The sequence below is a fragment of the Doryrhamphus excisus genome, linkage group LG11, assembly GCF_037039965.1.
Source record: "Doryrhamphus excisus strain RoL-2023G ecotype Guam linkage group LG11, RoL_Dexc_Guam_v1.1, whole genome shotgun sequence".
Classification (NCBI taxonomy): domain Eukaryota; kingdom Metazoa; phylum Chordata; class Actinopteri; order Syngnathiformes; family Syngnathidae; genus Doryrhamphus; species Doryrhamphus excisus.
In genome coordinates this window covers 10,573,962-10,592,010 of record NC_136367.1, presented here as the reverse complement: position 1 = coordinate 10,592,010, position 18,049 = coordinate 10,573,962, and the positions used below count along the sequence as shown (strand labels likewise).

The 18,049-nt window shown below is 44.9% G+C and overlaps 2 protein-coding genes across 2 annotated transcripts; both read left to right on the top strand.

The window, feature by feature from the left end:
- The first annotated feature begins 758 nt into the window (after nucleotides 1–758).
- Nucleotides 759–3,007, top strand: rnf182 (ring finger protein 182). The gene has a single exon (XM_058080184.2). It carries the CDS (start codon nucleotides 927–929, stop codon nucleotides 1,779–1,781), a length of 855 nt encoding a protein of 284 aa, XP_057936167.2. The 5' UTR covers nucleotides 759–926; the 3' UTR covers nucleotides 1,782–3,007.
- Nucleotides 3,008–3,377: 370 nt separating this feature from the next.
- On the top strand, nucleotides 3,378–17,438 carry ranbp9 (RAN binding protein 9). Its single transcript, XM_058077783.2, has 14 exons — nucleotides 3,378–4,017; nucleotides 7,206–7,317; nucleotides 11,493–11,545; nucleotides 14,199–14,366; nucleotides 14,447–14,469; nucleotides 14,760–14,944; nucleotides 15,483–15,595; nucleotides 15,703–15,811; nucleotides 15,891–16,045; nucleotides 16,116–16,269; nucleotides 16,346–16,467; nucleotides 16,548–16,699; nucleotides 16,927–17,038; nucleotides 17,129–17,438. The coding sequence occupies exons 1-14, from the start codon at nucleotides 3,801–3,803 to the stop codon at nucleotides 17,257–17,259; spliced, it is 1,806 nt and encodes a 601-aa protein (XP_057933766.2). The 5' UTR covers nucleotides 3,378–3,800; the 3' UTR covers nucleotides 17,260–17,438.
- The last annotated feature ends 611 nt before the right edge of the window (nucleotides 17,439–18,049 follow it).

Sequence of the window (18,049 nt, the reverse complement as noted above, 5' to 3'; positions counted from 1 at the left end):
ATGAAAATGTCGAAGAGCTAGCTACTTTTACAAAATGAAAATGGCCAAGCGCTACTCATTTTTGTAGCATTAATTTTTATAACTTTCAACCCAAACAAACGGAATGTGTTTGTTTTTCCAGAACATGACCAAAATCCTGATATCCACAAGTAACATTTTGTACCTCAGAATGCATTTTTTATGGTGTTCTCACATTATTAACTAAAATCCTGATTTTCCTTGTAGAAGCAGATTGACAGTAGTATGAATACTCGGCTGTGGTCAACCTACAATAAGAAGGAAACAAATACACTAGTTGGCAACAGACTGACTCAAACAGAAGATGACCCATTTTGCTGTTCTGTACTTGATTCAAGATGTCAACCTGCTGCTGAATTGTGTTTGTGAACAATAACCTGCTGCACTTTTCACTTCTGCTCAGGTCTTTCCACACTGGAACGAACCACCTGTGCCCAACATCCATGAAATAGAACCAGTCACAAAACAAAATATCATTAAGAATGCCGATTTCATGTTGTTTGTTTTTGGGGGAGATGTGAGATGTCCTCACAGAGATAGAAAGTCAGTCGTGTCAGTCACTAATTGGACTGAATTTTACTGAGCAAGAAAAGATCCGGCTCGAAAATTCCAGCGCTAGTTTGCACAGGCTGGCCTTTGTTATCCTCGCCTTGTTCTCTTGTTGCTGTGTTAACAGTTATCTCTCTGCCTCACACGCTCGCCTGCAGGCTCCCCCTTGAAAGGTCTTCAGCTCCAAACAAGCTCTGACCCTCCACCTGGTCAGGGACAAGATCAGACTCTCCAGCTAGAAAAACCTCTCCAGGGGTTTCCGGTGTCTTTCCCGCACACTTTCACAGGACCAGCATAATGATCTTGAAAGCACCACACAAGTCAGGGATTGTCTTCATGAATGGAACGGGGGCCTATGGATGCCCACTTGCAGAGCCTGGACCACAGCTGCTGGGAATCGCCTATTGATCTTCACTCAAGTTAAACATTGGGCTGAGATGATTGAAGTGAAGACCACTCAGGACCTCAGCAGCCGTCAGGAGGAGCTGGAGTGTAAGATCTGCTACTGTGCCTACAACCTCGGTGGTCGCAGGCCGAAGGTGCTGGAATGCTGCCATCGCCTGTGTGCCAAATGTCTTGCGAAGATCCAGGACCTGGGAGAGTCGCTCCCCAGTACCGTGGTGTGCCCCTTCTGCCGCTACGTCACCACCCTACTGGGAGAGACGCCGAGCAGCCTGCCAGATGACTGCAACCTGGTGGCCATTCTGGCTCTGCAAAGCAGGAATCACAGGAACCTTCAGTACCACCAGGAGACCACCACGGAGCTGCTGCTGGACCCCAGAAACTTGAGGTCCTTAAGGGGGGGAGACCCTTCTGCTTACTCCTCCATCCGAGGTTCTCCTAACTTTGTGGTCATCACCATCATGGAGCCTCCGCCACCTCCCTCCCTGAGCCAGGACCCCCCGCACCGGCCACATGGACCCCATGCCACAAACTACTCGTCCAACCAAGACTCTATGGCGCCCATCACACACAGATGGACTCTGTGGAACTGTGCCGCGCTCCTGTGCCAGACCTCGGCTCGCGCGCTTGTGTGGATGCTGGGCCTGCTCTACTTCAGCTCACTGCCCATGGGGGTCTACCTTCTCATCATGCAGCAGACCACCACGGGGGTGCTGCTGGTCAGTCTGGTCCCTGCCAGCCTGGTCATGGTTATGGTCTACGGCTTCTGCCAGTGTGTTTGCCAGGAGGTCTGGAGGTGTATTCCACCATAGTGCACGGGACCAAAGGGGGAAGCTGCATGTAGCGTAGGATGCTAGCAAGCATTTAGACCTGCAGTGTAGGTCTCACCCATCAGTCTACTAAAGTCTTTTTCAGCCTTTAGGGCCGCTGTACTACCTCCTCATTGTGACAGTTTATCCAAGGTGGAGGTCATTACTATCTTTTATAGTTACAAAAGAACATACATGTGATGTTTGTGTTTAATACATGTTTAGTCTAACAATAAAAACACCAAAAAGTGATTTCCATCCTCTTATCTAGAGGGTCCATATTATCACAGTGTGTGTAGCATATGTTGGCTGTAACAAAAAATCTTAAAACAATTCTCTTCACTAAGAGAATTGGATTCTTCTGAGAATATGAAGTGACTGACAGCTCAAGAATGACGTTTTATTGAGCCTCAGCTCAGGGCTGCACTTCCTGCTACTTCCTCAGTACCGGACTATACCACCAGAGGGCGATGTTATGGCCCCGCCTTACAGCTGTAATAGGTCACGTGACCTAAGAAGTGCCATCGATGACCCCAACAATCCACACTCGCCTCATTCTTCTGTGTGATTAGACAGGAAACTTAAAGAACGAGATAATAAATAATAGTACTAGTAAAGTCGCGTGATAAAAGATGCTTGAAAGTCCAGAGTATAAATAGCAGAAAATGCACGATATGGCCGCCACAGTAATAACACGTTTTTGAAGTCTGTTTCCCATCCCTGTGGCCGTGTGGTTAAACTCCACCCGACCAGGCAAGCAAACAGGACTTTAAAACAAGTACAAGTTCCCCGTACACTTTGTCCTTGTTCCGCTGGTTAAGATGATGTTTTAAAAGCGCTCTTCCTGACAGCCTGTAGGGATGTCACATCATTCCATGTTAGTGATGCAATCAACATTCCCACATGTAGGCCGCAGAGACTGCTCAATGCTTCTTAGCCTTCTCGTGAGGCTAATTGTGATGAAACACAAGCATTAAAATATGATATATACTTGATGTTGTTAAAATATCATTGTTGCATTTGCATTGGTTTGCATTACAATGTGTTTGGTTTATTTGAAATAAACCATACCAATGGTTGTTTTAACACGTGTTAAACCATACCAAATGTTTTAACATGAAACAGCATCGCAAAGTTCATTTTCACCATGTGTTTAAAAACTTGACACTTGTATTACTTCCTGTGTTTAGAAAAATGAAAGGAGAATGTGTCCTAATCATCAATAGATAACATGATAATAAAAATACATGAATAAAGAGTTTGTGTATAGTAATAATAAGAAAAAATAATAAACTATATATATATATAATGAAATACCATAACCGTATCTGTTATAGGCGATATTAATAACTATGAATATGAACATAATGCATGATTATAATGCATATGAATGAATGTGCCTGGATGTAACGTTTAAAATCATCATAAGGGACACATTGTCAGCGTGTTTGTCGATGATGAATACAGATGACGACACGGCCAAGTCGGTAAAGTGTCGATGACGACACAGTTGTCCACTGTGTAAGAATGTCCACCATCTGTCTTCATGTCCTCACTGTTTACCTTGCCTGACAAACCGGAAGTGAGCGGGGCAGCCGTAAGCCAATCAGATGTCAGGATAAGGCTCCGACAACAAACAAAAGATCGGGGCTGTTTGAGCTCGTTGAGACTTTTCTCATCGCTTGGCTTTAAACGCTGGCTGACACTTTGATCCGACCGCAATCGCACCTTTCTTTCACCTGCTTGTCATCCGATGTGGCAGCGTGTCTTCTTCCAGTGACTGTCGTCTTTGTCCGCTAATGTCAACCTGAGTAGTTTTCAACGATCGCTTTGCCTTTGGTGGCCGAGCTAACGTTAGCCAGGCTAGCTGCTAGGCTAACCAGCTCTGGCTGCTTCTCTGCGGCCAGCGGAGCCAGTTAGCATAGCCTGCTAGCTAGCTAGCTGTGCTGCCTAAACTTGACGGACGCAAGAAGCTGTGGCTTGCTGCTGACAAGCCACTTTAGCAAACGTCCGGTTGTAGCCATGTCGGGACAGTCGTCGGGCTGCGGCTTCCTCATGTCGGTGGTTGTCCACGGAGACTCTGCTCTCAACGAACAGGAAAAGGAGCTCAACCGGCGGCTCCGACGACTCTACCCAGCCGTCAATGAAAACGAGACCCCGCTGCCTCGCTCCTGGAGCCCCAAGGACAAGTTCAGCTACATCGGGCTGTCACAGAACAACCTTCGTGTGCACTATAAAGGTAGGGCGGCTCATCGCGAACATTAGCCTGCTGATGGAAGCCAGATGCCGTCGACTAGGCTAAAAACAAAGTAGGCTAGGCTAGCAGCTTCCATTTTCACAGCTCGTTAGCTTCCAGGCTGCATTGACACTGTCTGATGTAATCGCCAAGACCAGAAATATTCTGAAATCACCATTTGACTTTATTAGCTAAGCGAACGATGTCATCGTGTGACGTTAGCTAAAAGCCTCAAAGCAAATCGGTCTTCTTAGTAGGCTAATGTAGCATTGGAGGCTAGCTGGATCAGGAAATGCAGTAAATGACCTGATGAGTCTTCAGGTGTTCGCTTGTCAACATGTCCTGCTGGATGATGTCTTTGCTGACACTCAGATGGGCCTTAGTGATGCACAGGTGTCTTGCAGCAAAGCCATCTTGAAGCTTGCTGAAGAAGGCCTTTAGGAAAGCTACAGTTGGATGTGCAGTAATGTGCTTCCTGGGTGTGTTCTTCTATACAGTTCTGTCATTTCAGAAAAACCTGAAGTAGTTACATTACACAGTTGTTACAATGTTACATCATTACATTGTTAACCTTGACCTTTTACTCACTGGTCGAAGATCAACATGTCCACATGTTGTCACTCTAAAGTAATGCCCTTTCTTTGGTAATCATCTTAAGATAATTGTTTTTCAGTGCGATGCTAAGGACATTTGTGAGTGAACTGTTGGGCTCTTTTGGGGATCAAGTACCCCCATGGGCTGGTTATGGTTCTCCATCCCTGCTCTAGAGAAAGGGAAAGGGAGAGGGGATCGAGGCAGTGTTTCCCACAGGAGTGCAATCTATTTGTGGTGACGTTGTTCATGTTGTCATGGTGTAATTTGCATAATTTGCCATGAGATGTGCATTGAATTGTAATAGACACTGGAGGACAGAGGAATAATGTTGTGGGAGAGACAAAAAAGCGAGTGAGTCACCCAACAATTATGGTTTGCAGACAATTATGCTTTAATTCTACTATTTTTTTTATACGTGATTGAAACGCAGCAGTGGATGTAGAGTCACAATTAGGAACAAATATCAAACAGAAATGGACCAATAAATGGGTATTTTATTTTGATTCCTTGTTTCGATGTCCACTTCGCTGAGTGGAAGGAATAGCCTCGAACATCATTGACAACTCCGGCCAGAGAGGGAAGAAGCGGCTAAATAAATAGAAGAGCTCTGGTCATGCAACACTATGGTGATATGCAAAGCAGGGTGTACGATCAACATGATTAATGATCACACATGATCTGTGCTTGTTTAATTTTATGCTTGTGCGTGTCATCGTGCACACGCAGGCTTGCAGTTTCATGGCTGTTGCTGAGACAGTTGTCAGCGCCAGATTCTGGGTGAATTTTATTTAAGATATTTATGTAAATGTATCTTCAATATTAGCAATTGAATGTAACTTATTATGTTTTGTGCAAAACTATGACAGGAACCACATCAAATTAAAAGCACTAAATGAATACAGACCCACCATCCATCAGTATCAGCCTGGAATTAGTTTTTCGGCAAGTTGCAATGCAGAAATATGCACATTAGGAATTAGTAAGGTCATCATATCTGACCTTTATGTATTCCCACATATTATCAGCATCTGGGACCAAATATGAGGCAAAAGAAAAAGGGGAAAATAGACTATAATCTATCTGTGCAATATGTAAGTGAGTTCTAGGACTGTCAAAGCGGGACAAGTTGCTACTCGCATGCAAAAAGTCCATATATTGTTTTTAAATAAAGTAAAGGCTCATATTTCCATAATTTCTATCCTTTTACAGGAAGTCATATTTGATGTAGTTATTTACAAATTATTGTTATTTTGTCATTTTTTTTCATTATGCCTGAGCGTATGGGGACCCCTGCCCTACAGCATGCTTGGGGATATGATGTGCTCTTTTTTACAAATTTGAAAATACTGTAAGAATGACACCTTTATAAAATGGGCATTTTTATTTTGACAGTGTGTGTACTTATATGTATATGGGGGGTAGATCTTGCGCAGGTACACGGCTGAGACCAGGTATTTGTGGCTCAAAAAGTTTGGTGACCACTGGTCTGCATCAACAAATGTAACCGTTTAATCATATCGAATAGTTGTGTTTTATCCTAACCTGTGTATCACGATGCTTATCAAATCGTTTACCACAGAGGGATTTACATCCCTACTTGGAATGAAAACTTCCGTCCATCATTTGTCTTCGCCACTTATCCACACTAGGGTCGTGGGTATGCTGGAGCCTATCCCAGCTGACTTTGGGCCAGAGGCAGGGTACACCCTGGACTGGTGGCCAGCCAATCACAGGGCACAAATAGACAAACAACCATTCACACTCACATTCATACCTATGGACAATTTGGAGTGGCCAATTAACCTAGCATGTTTTTGGAATGTGGGAGGAAACCGGAGTACCCGGAGAAAACCCACGCATGCACGGGGAGAACATGGAAACGCTCAGGTCTTGCCCATCTGCTGACCTACATGCTAACCAATCGCCCACCAATTATATACACTTAATTTTGAGTCAACTATAGGCCAAATGCTGTTAATACTTTTATTGATTAACAGCCCTATTAGACATACAAATGAACTTTCTTCTTTTTTGTCATTTTTTTGTGAGTCACAAACACACAAGCCACCCATGAGTGCTTTTTGGTAGGCAGCACCCTCTGCTTGTTCATAAGAGCAATCCATGCTTTCATGTCAGCCTCCCAAATGACGGCAAACGTCGCTAGATTTTTGGCAAGTCGTCTTATGGTCGTCTCATCCGGTATTATCAGGCCGGATACGTATGAGGTGTGTTAAGAAGCAGTTATAATGCAAACCATCACTTACAGTGTGGAGTTTAACAACATTGACAGACAGTGTCAAGGTAATGTGTTTATGAGCAGTGGTGACCAGGCGGTCCAAATTCATATGTGAATGCATCAGGAATGTATGTGAAACACTGAGGGGGATGAGGTTGTGATGAGAGAACAATGCACACAGTGACAGGGATAGTAATTGGAGTATAATGAGTAGTAATGTATCTGTAGTCTTGTTTGTCCTGTTCAACTCTTGGCCCAAACAAGACATCAGCATAGAAAAGAGGGCTCATCTATGCGTGTATGAATGTACCCTGTGGAAGAAAACAAGCTGTGGCGTTATCGTGGTGTCTCCCTCCCGAAGGTCATGGCAAGACACCGAAAGACGCGGCATCCGTCCGGGCCACTCACCCCATTCCGGCGGCGTGCGGCGTTTACTACTTTGAAGTGAAGATCATCAGCAAAGGCCGAGACGGGTAGGAAGATGCATGCTTTGTTTGTCCTTGCTACACTCACTCTCTGTGACTCATTAACGCTCTATTTAGACCTGTTTTGAAACACTCTTGATTATTGCTGTGCTTTGAAAAATACCCTCAAGCTACAATGGTGTCAGTGTTTTTTTGCCCCCATCCTGATTTCTTTTTTTTTGCTCATGTTTGTCACCTAAATGTTTCAGATCATCAAACAAATGTAATTTGTCAATGACGACACAACTGAACACAAAACCTACATGGCCTACCTGTTATCAGGTCAGGGCTTTGACTAGGCCACTCCAAAGTCTTGATTTAGTTTTTCTCCAGCCATTCAGAGGTGGTGTATTTTGGATCATGGTAAAATATGGTGGTAGTGTGATGGTCCAGGGCTGTTTTGCTGCTTCGGGACCTGGAAGGCTTGCTGTGATAAATGCAGGCCATCTGCTCATGACCTCTAGCTGAAACACACTTGGGTTCTGCAGCAGGACAATCCATTGCTGTGATGTTCTTTTTCTGAAATGCAGCGTTACTTTTATGCCAGATGTAATGGGACACATGCTTTCTAAAAAGTATTTTGTTCAAAGGCTTTGGGGATCATCAAGATGTTTTCTGGTAAAATTGAGGTGAGTCGAAATCATCAAAAATTCCCCGTATCGAGAGGGACGGCTCTTAAAAAATGTCTTCAGTTGTGTTGTCATTGACTAATATTTAAATTAGTTTGATCTGTGTGACAAAGGGGGCAAACATTTTCACACCAATGCACTATTAACATTTTCACTTAAAAAACACAACCCAAATTTCCCTTTTATTTTACTGTGGCGCTGCGCCATAATCCATGAATGAAGTGTTAGATGCAGGATGACGTGTGACACAAAATGGCTGTCAGGTACTGCTCCCAGCTAAAATGGTAAAAGAGGATGCACACAATTGACTCGTCTAATCTGGATTTACATGCATTGTTAAGTGCACAGCACTCACTCGCTGACGGCGCTTGCTAACTCTGAATTCACAGCAGATGCGTATCGCGTACGTTGCGTCCATGTAGCGTTTTACACGCGTTGATTTAAGTAGCTCAGCGTTGCGTATCCCCCAGCTCTTGTGCTAGCGAAACAAAAGCACATGCGATTATGTGTCAATAACTTGCCATCAATATCTAAAGTTATTGAGAGCCATCCCTTTTCTTTTTTCTTTGTCCCTGTAAAACTGGTGTTTTGGCTCATATAAAAGGTTACATTTCTCCACTTCAAAGATGAATTGTTCGCCATCCATCGTCTTTGTTGCAATGAGCGCTGGTTACATAACGTAGGGTCTTTCAAACTTTTTTGTTAGAAAAGTTTATTTTGATAGCAGAAGCTGTTTTCTGGTGATTCTCCAACTAGTATGCTGCTGAATTTATATTTAAACGCAACAAAAATAGACTTGAAGTGCATCTTTTGCGTCGCGTAAACACACGATGTGTCAGACGCGCGTGTATGTCGGCTGTGGATTTCCAGACTGATTAAACGTTTTTTTGTCACAATGTTCTTGTTTCAACAATTTCTTGAGCCCTAGTAACAACTCTAATAACTTTCAACCCTCATTGCAGGAAAGGGTTTTCAGAAATTGAAAAAAAGATTGAAATCATGTTTATAATAAAATCTTACAAGGAGTTATAAAATAACTAAATGCAACTAAAATGACAACAATATTTTTTCTAATACAATAACAAATGCCCTTTTAGTGGTTTGCTCACTGACTAAATGAATCCTTCTAGACCAGGCGTGCGCACACTTTTTCAGCCTTGGAGCTACTTATGGCATGACAGTCAAATTGATCCACCACCTACAAAAAAAGCAAAACACATTATTTATCAATTATTATTTTTATATGCATAGTATATGCTGAAGTACCTTGCATTACTGCATCAACCTATATTGCACAATCCAACTCTGTAAATGTTTTTGTCATTACCTTACCTTGCTTGCACTGAATGGAATCAGCCAGGGATGCATTGGGAAGTTAGCTGTGTGAAAAATGACTGCTGTCCACACAGCTAGGATTTTAGTTCCTTCACCTTTGCCTTCTCAGCTTGCTTTTCGGACGGAACTCGGTGACATAGTTTTTATGAACAGTCCGAAAATGGTGCTCCACGTTTTCCTTCTTCGGTAAAGCAATTGTAGACTGACCGATGAGGTAAACGCACTTCGAAAATGACATTTTGAAAAATAAGCCCTCGTCCACTCCGCATGGTAGTGGTAGGTCTTTGGCTTTTTACTTGGTCCAGCTTTTCCACACATTTGTATCCCCTTTCTTACTCGCTAACTTGAGTTTTGCAGTACTGCAGTAGTTTTGCAGTACTGCAGTTGTATGCACATGTCCAGTGACCTGTGTGTCAGAAAGGTCAGATCAGATGTCATTGTGAGGACGGATGCTAGGCTGGCGCCAACTTTTTTTTTTCAATGCTATGCAATCTACCCACAATGCCTTTGCGATCGACCAGTCGAGATCGACATAATTGGCACCCCTATTCTAGATAGTCAGTGGTGTCTTTGCAACATGGTGAAGTCCAGGCAATGGTCAAAGAAGTCAAGAGAGAAGGTCATTTCTTTACAGAAGCAAGGCCTTGGATATAAAAAACATAGCAAAGGAATTCAAAGTTTCAAAGGACAATCTGAAGCATTATTTGTAAATTTAAAGCTCAAGGCACAGTGGAACCACAAACTGGGCGCGGCAGAAAGAGGATGCTGCCAGCGACTGTTATCCGGTACCTAAAGCGAAAGGTGGAGAAAAATCGTCGTGTGACAGCTGAGGAACTACCATAGGACTTATCAGAGGGAGGTACCCATGGTCAGCTCAGACCATAAGGCGCACACTGCGAGATGAAGGTCTCCATGCTGGGAGTTCACAGGCACACCCCTCTGCTGACTCCAAATCACAAGAAGTGTTGACTCCAGTATGCCAAACAACACGGAGACAAACCACAAGGGTTTTGGGATACTGGTCTATGGAGCGACAAGACAAAATTGGAACTCTTTGGGCCTATGGCTCAACGATATGTTTGGAGGAGGAAGAACGATGCCTTTGAAAGAAGAGAACACCATGCCTGCTGTGAAGCATGGTGGGGTGTCAGTCATGCTCTGGGGCTGGTTTGCTTCTGCAGGTACAGGAAATCTTCAGTGTGTGCAAGGTACCATGAATTTAGTCAACTACCAGGAAATCTTGGGTGTAAATGTCATGTAGTCAGGGACAAAACTGAAGCTTGGGAGACCTTGGACCTTTCAACAGGACAACAATCCCTAGCATACCAAAATCCAAATCTACCAAAGCTTGGTTGCAGGCGAAGGGCTGGGAGATTCTGGAGTGGCCATTATAATCGTCTGATTTTAAATCTGATAGAAAATCTGTGGTGGGACTTAAAGAAGGGAGTTGCAGCATGAAAGCCCCAAAATTCCAGTCAACTGGAGGCCTTTGCCCAGTTGCCGAATTTACAAGTCCTTCTTTGATCTGATTATAAACGATAGAAAGATAAAAAAAAAAAGAAAGACAACCTTGCTAGAACGCATTATTGCAGTGGGGATTGAATAATTTTGAACAAAACTATACATACATAAATATACAGTTACCATAACAAATTAGGCTGGATGAAAATTGTCCTACAAATAAACAATATTATTGTCAACATTTTAAGACCATATTTCATGAACGTAAGGATATATGGCATAATAATGTGAGTACACTGTATTAAAATCAAACTTCTCAAAAGTATTCAACATTGTAAGTATTTTGCGGGTTCTGAATTCCCATTAAATGTAGCGACAAAGTCACAAAGTTGGCAACACTGATCCCTCCTGATACATCCTTTTATTCTCTGACACACTTGGTGTGTATGAGGTGTGTTAAGAAGCGTTACGATACATACTGCCACCTGCTGTACGCAGTTGGAACAACAAGCTACATTCACAAACCGCCCCGTTATGATTAGTTTATGGGTTTTTAATTTTTTAAACCTTTTCTCTGCAGCCCAAATGAAAAGCTTCCAGTGTATACAAGTCATACTTGTTGAGTTTGTGAAGTTGATGTGTCATTTAGGAGGGAGTGACTACTTGGAGGTGAAAGGAAGGGATGGTTTGAGAAAATGCAGCAATCACAGTCTTCTCTCTCTGTCTCTCTCTGTCTGTGCATGCTTCCTGTGGCCACAGGTACATGGGCATCGGCCTCTCCGCTCAGGGCGTCAACATGAACAGACTGCCTGGTAAGTTGACACCAGCGCCACACCCAACCTTTATTGTGCTTCTTACGACATCAGTAGGTTTGACCAACTGTTGCTTTGTTAGCCTAGCTTTAGCATGTGGAACAGCATTACTGCACATGACATGATGTAAATATATCAGAAGCACATACACGTCAAACACAATAATAAACATAGTTACGGATTTCATCTTTGACAGTGTCAACCGAATACTCCATGTTACTATCTTTGTGAAAGTACATTTTTAAAACCCTTTTATAATAAATTCTTGAAACATTTGCTACAGTCCCTGTTTTGACTCTGTACCTAGTGTGTAATAATGGGGAGTGTACCAGTGGGTGTTACCTAACCTACATTCAGATGTCGCAAACTGGTTTTGTTCTTTGCAGCGTAAAACATATTGCGGTGTAATTCCTTGGTGATGACCTCAGCGGAAAGATAAACAACAAAGTTGTGGTTCACTTGTACGCTGTAACTTGTTTATTTACGCAGGATTGATAGAGATGTTGCAGTACTTCACCTGACCTATGTCAGGGAGGAGCCTCATGTTACAAAGGTGTCCAAACTTTTTCCACACAGGTCCACATGCAGAGTCCACTTTATTAAAAATGCTCAACCCAACCGAATTTAGGTCCAAATATGAAAAGGTGCTAAATATATTTCAAGGAAAAACAACCGAAGTTTTATGTTTTGTCTTAATAGTCGACAAAGTGAAGTAAGTGTTAGGTAAGTGTTAGTGTAACATCTTGTAAAGGGGACCTATTATGCTCATTTTGTATTCCCACGGCCCGCCTCCAGACATGCCCACGCCGATGTGATTGGTCACACTCCCGACTGCTACTGAGGACTTGGGTATAGGAGTTGATAAATGAATAAACCGTTAAAGCGCTACTTGAAAAGTGGTTAGGATCTAGCGGTAGCTCATGAGCTACTGGTTGGAGACACCTGACTTACTTGTGTATGAACTCAGAGTGGGAACGTAGTTCAGCGTTTATTGAGTGCAGACAATCTTGATACAATATCGACAGTGTAAATTTGGTCATGTTATAATAATGTTTTTTGGGGGACTACCTGTGTTTAAATAAACTCTGGTTGATCCACTAATTGTGGTGGAAAAGGCTATTGGCAACTCCAGACATTGATGAGCTTGTAATTAGCCTGCATGCAGGTGAGACGCTTCCTGTATGCACACTATGATGCTACACATACAACCGCTTACTTGCCCAAAATAAAGACAGTTAGAACAATGCTAAATTAAATTGTTACTTTGAGCTTGCGCTTCTGACTCGTCAACATGACCACGTAACGCTGGAAAGCCATTGGGCTTCAGCAACAGTTTGGCGGATAGTCCAGCTTTGCATGGTCACAATATTCCATATTTTCCATATCCCATATTTTTGTCTTGCTGGTCAGCAATCTGCAACTCCAACCACTTCTGCCTGATGATTGCCTTTTTAGGCAAGTTCAAACCTCAACAAATATTTCCTGGAAGCCATTAGTGTTAGTTCTGTGCTAGCACGGTGAAATCTTGTACTTGGACCCGGGAACGCCCATATATGGTAGTCCGGCTCATCACAGTGAGCCAGTGTTAGAAAAAACTCTTTGAAACAGAGTATTCAGAGCCATCTCAAACTTCTTTAAGAGTTCACTTCCAAATGTGCACACCTCATTATCTGGAAGTTTGGCATCGTTTATCATAAGAATACAACATTTATATGTCAGGAAAGTGAAAAAAGTATAATAGGTCCCCTTTAACATTCAATCTGTCAACTATTTCAAATAACATTACATTCATTCATCATTTTCTACCGCTTATTCTCACGAGGGTTGTGGGGGTGCTGGAGCCCAGGCGGGTTATACCCTGGACTGGTGGCACATATAGACAAACAACCTTTCCCACCCACATTTATACCTATGGACAACTTGGAGTGGCCAATTAACCTAGCATGTTTTTGGAATGGGGGAGGAAACCGGAGTTCCCCTGAGAAAACCCATGCATGCACGGGGAGAACATGCAAACTCCACACAGAGATGGCTGAGGGTGGAATCGAACTCGGGTCTCCTAGCTGTGAGGCCTGCGCACTAACCACTCGTCTACCCATAAAATTACAATTTTTTAAATATTTTAATAGAATATGCCCAAGAAAAATTTAACTGTGGGCAGCAAATGGCCCCTGTCCCTCAATTGGGACAGGCACAATTGGTGGGCCACTGCATTAGGCCCACCCAAGGTATAGATCCAAGTCCGGTTGTGATAGATTGACTGCCCTGGGAGTCCAATGACCTGGATGAATGAGAATATTCACAGGCCTATACGTCCAATATAAGGTCTTCAAATCACATTCTGCCTTTCTGTGGGTGGCGGAAAGACTCATTTTTAATTCAACATGGAATCTGAAAAATGCCTTAATATTTTGTAATTCTGCTGTCACTGTGTTGCCACCTGGCACTAGCATGGTTGAGCTTATCAGACCAAACAGTCTGTGGACCCGCCCATGAGCTTGTCTCGTCATGTGAAGATAACAAACACACTGATGCATGCATGCTAATTAGGAGCACTCTACGCAAGTGGGCGGTGCTGGGTTTCCTGTGATGAAAGTCACTTGTAGAATGTCAGATGATCATCACTTATCTTCTCTGTGTCACATGTTGTCAGGTTGGGACAAGCACTCGTACGGTTACCATGGAGACGATGGCCACTCCTTCTGCTCCTCTGGCACCGGTCAGCCATACGGGCCCACGTTTACGACGGGTGATGTGATCGGCTGCTGCGTCAATCTGATCAACAACACTTGCTTCTACACAAAGAATGGGCACAGCCTCGGTAAGCAGGAAGTGTTTTTTTTTTCTCCACTGTCTGTTCTGCTCTTCTTTTCCATGCTGACTGTGTCTGTTCCTGTGCAGGGATCGCCTTCACAGACCTGCCGGTAAGTACTCACCTTCTTCTTCCACATACATACATGAATGTGTAGCTGGTGTTGTTGCGTATCCTGACAGCTAGAGAGGGGAGCTTCATGTGGACATTTGGTGTGCAGTATTTGACAGCATGGATGTTGTTCTTGTAGTCATCGAAGTAACAATCTATTGCTCAGCACAACCGTGAGCCAACCGTTCATCTCTGCATTTCTCCTGGATTACTGTCACAATGCTGTCATATCTCCATGTATGTAGAATCCCGTCCTGTCAAGCTCTTTCAGAACCTTTCTCTGTCCTGCAGCCCAACTTGTACCCCACTGTGGGCCTGCAGACTCCAGGGGAGGTGGTCGACGCCAACTTTGGCCAGCACCCATTTGTCTTTGACATCGAGGACTACATGCGCGAGTGGAGGACAAAGATCCAGGCGCAGATTGATCGCTTCCCCATCGGAGAGCGTGAGGGCGAGTGGCAGTCCATGATCCAAAAGTAAGAGGATCGACAGCACGTTTTGGGCTAAGATGCTTGCTTGTCATGTGAGCATCTGGAAACGAGTCACCACTATTATTGATGTGCAGGGTTGCCATGGACGCAGCTGCCTTTTTACTACTGCCAGGCATTGTTGTTTTTCTACTGGAGTTGTGACAAGCGGCCACTTCCTTTAGAAACCTACACCTGCTAAATAATGTACAAGAGCACTTTTTCTGATAGCTTGAATATTGTGTACAGGACCAGACGGATGTCCTCTCTCAAACTGGTGCATCAGGTCAATTTTATCCATCATCATCATCATCATGTGCAGGCCTCTGTAGGATAGGATCTGTGCTTATGTCATGTCCTGATGGGATTAACTGTGTGTTGCTATGATTACTTGTCCTGGCTGGATTTAATCTGCATTTGTTGGGCCTGCTGTCCTCCACTCTCCTCATGGCGTGGGATTAAAACAGGAAGTTGTCAGACTGCTGGACACAGAGTGCTTTAGGGTCCTGTCATATTGCCATCCGCTGACATTTTCTTGTCCTGACAGGATGGTGGCATCCTACCTGGTTCACCATAGTTACTGTGCCACCGCTGAAGCCTTCGCCAAGACCACCGACCAGGCCGTGCACGAGGAGCTAGTCTCCATCAAGAACCGACAGAGTGAGTCCCTCCATGACCACATGATGCGACACTACACTCTGCCTGTATGAATGTATTGTGAAAACCAAGGTTTCTTTGTCATAAATGTGCTGATTGGTCGTTTGCAGAGATCCAGAAGCTGGTGCTGTCAGGTCGGATGGGCGAGGCTATCGAGACCACCCAGCAGCTCTATCCAAACCTCCTGGAGAGGAACCCAGACCTGCTTTTCATGCTCAAGTAGGTCCCTTATGATCCATATGCACCTGAAGTCTGTCTCCACACAATTGAATGACATTTGAAATACCCCCCCCCCCAGGGTTAGACAGTTCATTGAGATGGTCAACGGGACAGACAGTGAGGTGCGGTGTCTGGGAGGCCGCAGCCCCAAATCTCAGGACAGTTACCCTGGCTCACCCCGTCACTTCAGCAGCCCCACCCACAAAGCTGGCAGCTCACAGTCCTACCTGACAGGTATGTATGTGAGCCGAATGTGCCCCCCCACCCCAACAGTGGTTGAGATGGTGCCTCACTGTGCTCATAGGCTTTGACAGTAACTGCTGTAATGGAGTGACATCCAATAAGAGCCACAGCTCCTCCCCTAACAGCCACAAGCCTGGCCCCCCAGGCTCAGGCTCCACACCCCCAGCATCTGACATCAGCCTGAACGGAAGCTGCAGCCAGCCGCCTCTGACCAGGTGACATTTACGCTTCTCCTATCACATCAACCTGTGTGCACGGGACTGACTGGCACCTTCTGACGTCTTCTCTCAGCAACGACGTAGACATGGAGGTGGATCACTTCACCAACGGTGTCACAGAGTCCTCCTCCAACGGCTTCCTGAATGGCAGCTCCAAACATGTGGCTGAGCCTGACGAATGCGACGCCGACATGGGTATCGCTCGGCATGCAGTGTGGTTGTGCTTGGTCAAAGCGGCGTCACGTAACGCGCCATCTTTGCTATCGACTGTTCAGAGGTGGAGTCTGCTCAGTTCAAGCGGCAGCTCTGCGGCGGCAGTCAGGCAGCCATCGAAAGGATGATCCACTTTGGCAGAGAGCTGCAGAGCATGAGCGAACATCTCCGCCGCGAGTGCGGGAAGAACTCTGCCAACAAGAAGATGCTCAAGGTGCCCAAAACACCTTAACAGCATGCTAAGCTAACAGACCATTTTAAACATGTCCTCCTTCCACTCCTCTCCTGTAGGTGACAGCAGTGCACATAACACTAACGACCAAGATGAAATGTTTAGTGTAAATCAGTGAAGCTGTAACATAATCATGCTAACTAAATCATCTTTAGCCTTGGTGGGGGTAAAGACGGCATGACATTTTTAACATTTGTCTTGTGCTGCAGGATGCCTTCAGCCTGTTGGCCTACTCGGACCCCTGGAACAGCCCGGTGGGCTACCAGCTGGATGCCATCCAGAGAGAACCTGTGTGCTCCACCCTCAACAGTGCAATATTAGGTAGGGCATCAGGGCGTCAGGGCATGACCACGACGGCCCAGTGGGGCTGGACCACCTGCCTGATTCATATTTGGATCTCCTCCCTTCCAGAGACACACAACCTGCCGAAGCAGCCCCCCCTGGCTCAGGCCGTGGGTCAGGCTGCCCAGTGCCTCGCCATCATGGCACGAACAGGCAGCGGCTCCTGCGCCTTTGCTGCCGTGGACGATTATCTGCACTAGCCCCACATTTGAGCACACGCACGCGCACACACACACAGTCCAGAAATGTGCTCTTCCCAGCCCCCGCCTACTTTATTTAGCAGTAGAGCTGTACTGTAGAAACCATCTTGCTGACGTTGTGTTCAGCCATTAGTGGGTTAAAAGGATCAGGGGTTTCTGGACGCACACACACACACACACACATTAAAAGAATATATACATAAATACACACACAGCCTCCCTTTTCATGGTAAATAGACACCAGTCCCACTGGCTACCCCCCCTTACTGACTGATGGTGTGACAGCCGAGCGTAGCCAACTTGAATCTCCTAAGAGCCTCTCAACCCAACACGGCTGCAGAAATTGTGGCCATTGGAATCAGCCCCACCCCCTCTCCAAACCAGAAAACAGATGTGACATCCACGGCTGCCCGCCGTCTTGCCCCACCCGGGTGAATGCAGACCACTAGGTGGCGCTGAACATTGATTAGAGATGCCCCCTCCCTCTGCTGACTGGGGAGACATTCCCTCTTTTATTTTTGTATGAGTTTGTTTTGAAGGGGGAGTAGTGTTGGAACATGCAAGGGGGCACGAGTGGGCGGTGCTCTTACTTTTTAGTTTGTGCAGGTTTACAGTGACGCTCATATGAATTATTATTGCATTCAGTTTGTGTTGAGCTCCAGCAAGCTCCTCCCATTTATTCGAATAAAGGTCGCCATCACGCCAGCCAGTGTGCACATGTTAACATTTATATATCACGCAAAAGGACTTGTATAGATAGATCAAATATTTACTTTGGCTGGAACGACCA

Coding starts and splice junctions, on each gene's coding strand:
- ranbp9 (XM_058077783.2), top strand. CDS start 3,801: ATGTCGGGACAGTCGTCGGGCTGCGGCTTCCTCATGTCGGTGGTTGTC. Junction 7,318..11,492: donor ATCAGCAAAGGCCGAGACGG/GTAGGAAGATGC, acceptor CTGTGGCCACAG/GTACATGGGCATCGGCCTCT. Junction 16,700..16,926: donor CCAACAAGAAGATGCTCAAG/GTGCCCAAAACA, acceptor CTTGTGCTGCAG/GATGCCTTCAGCCTGTTGGC.
- rnf182 (XM_058080184.2), top strand. CDS start 927: ATGCCCACTTGCAGAGCCTGGACCACAGCTGCTGGGAATCGCCTATTG.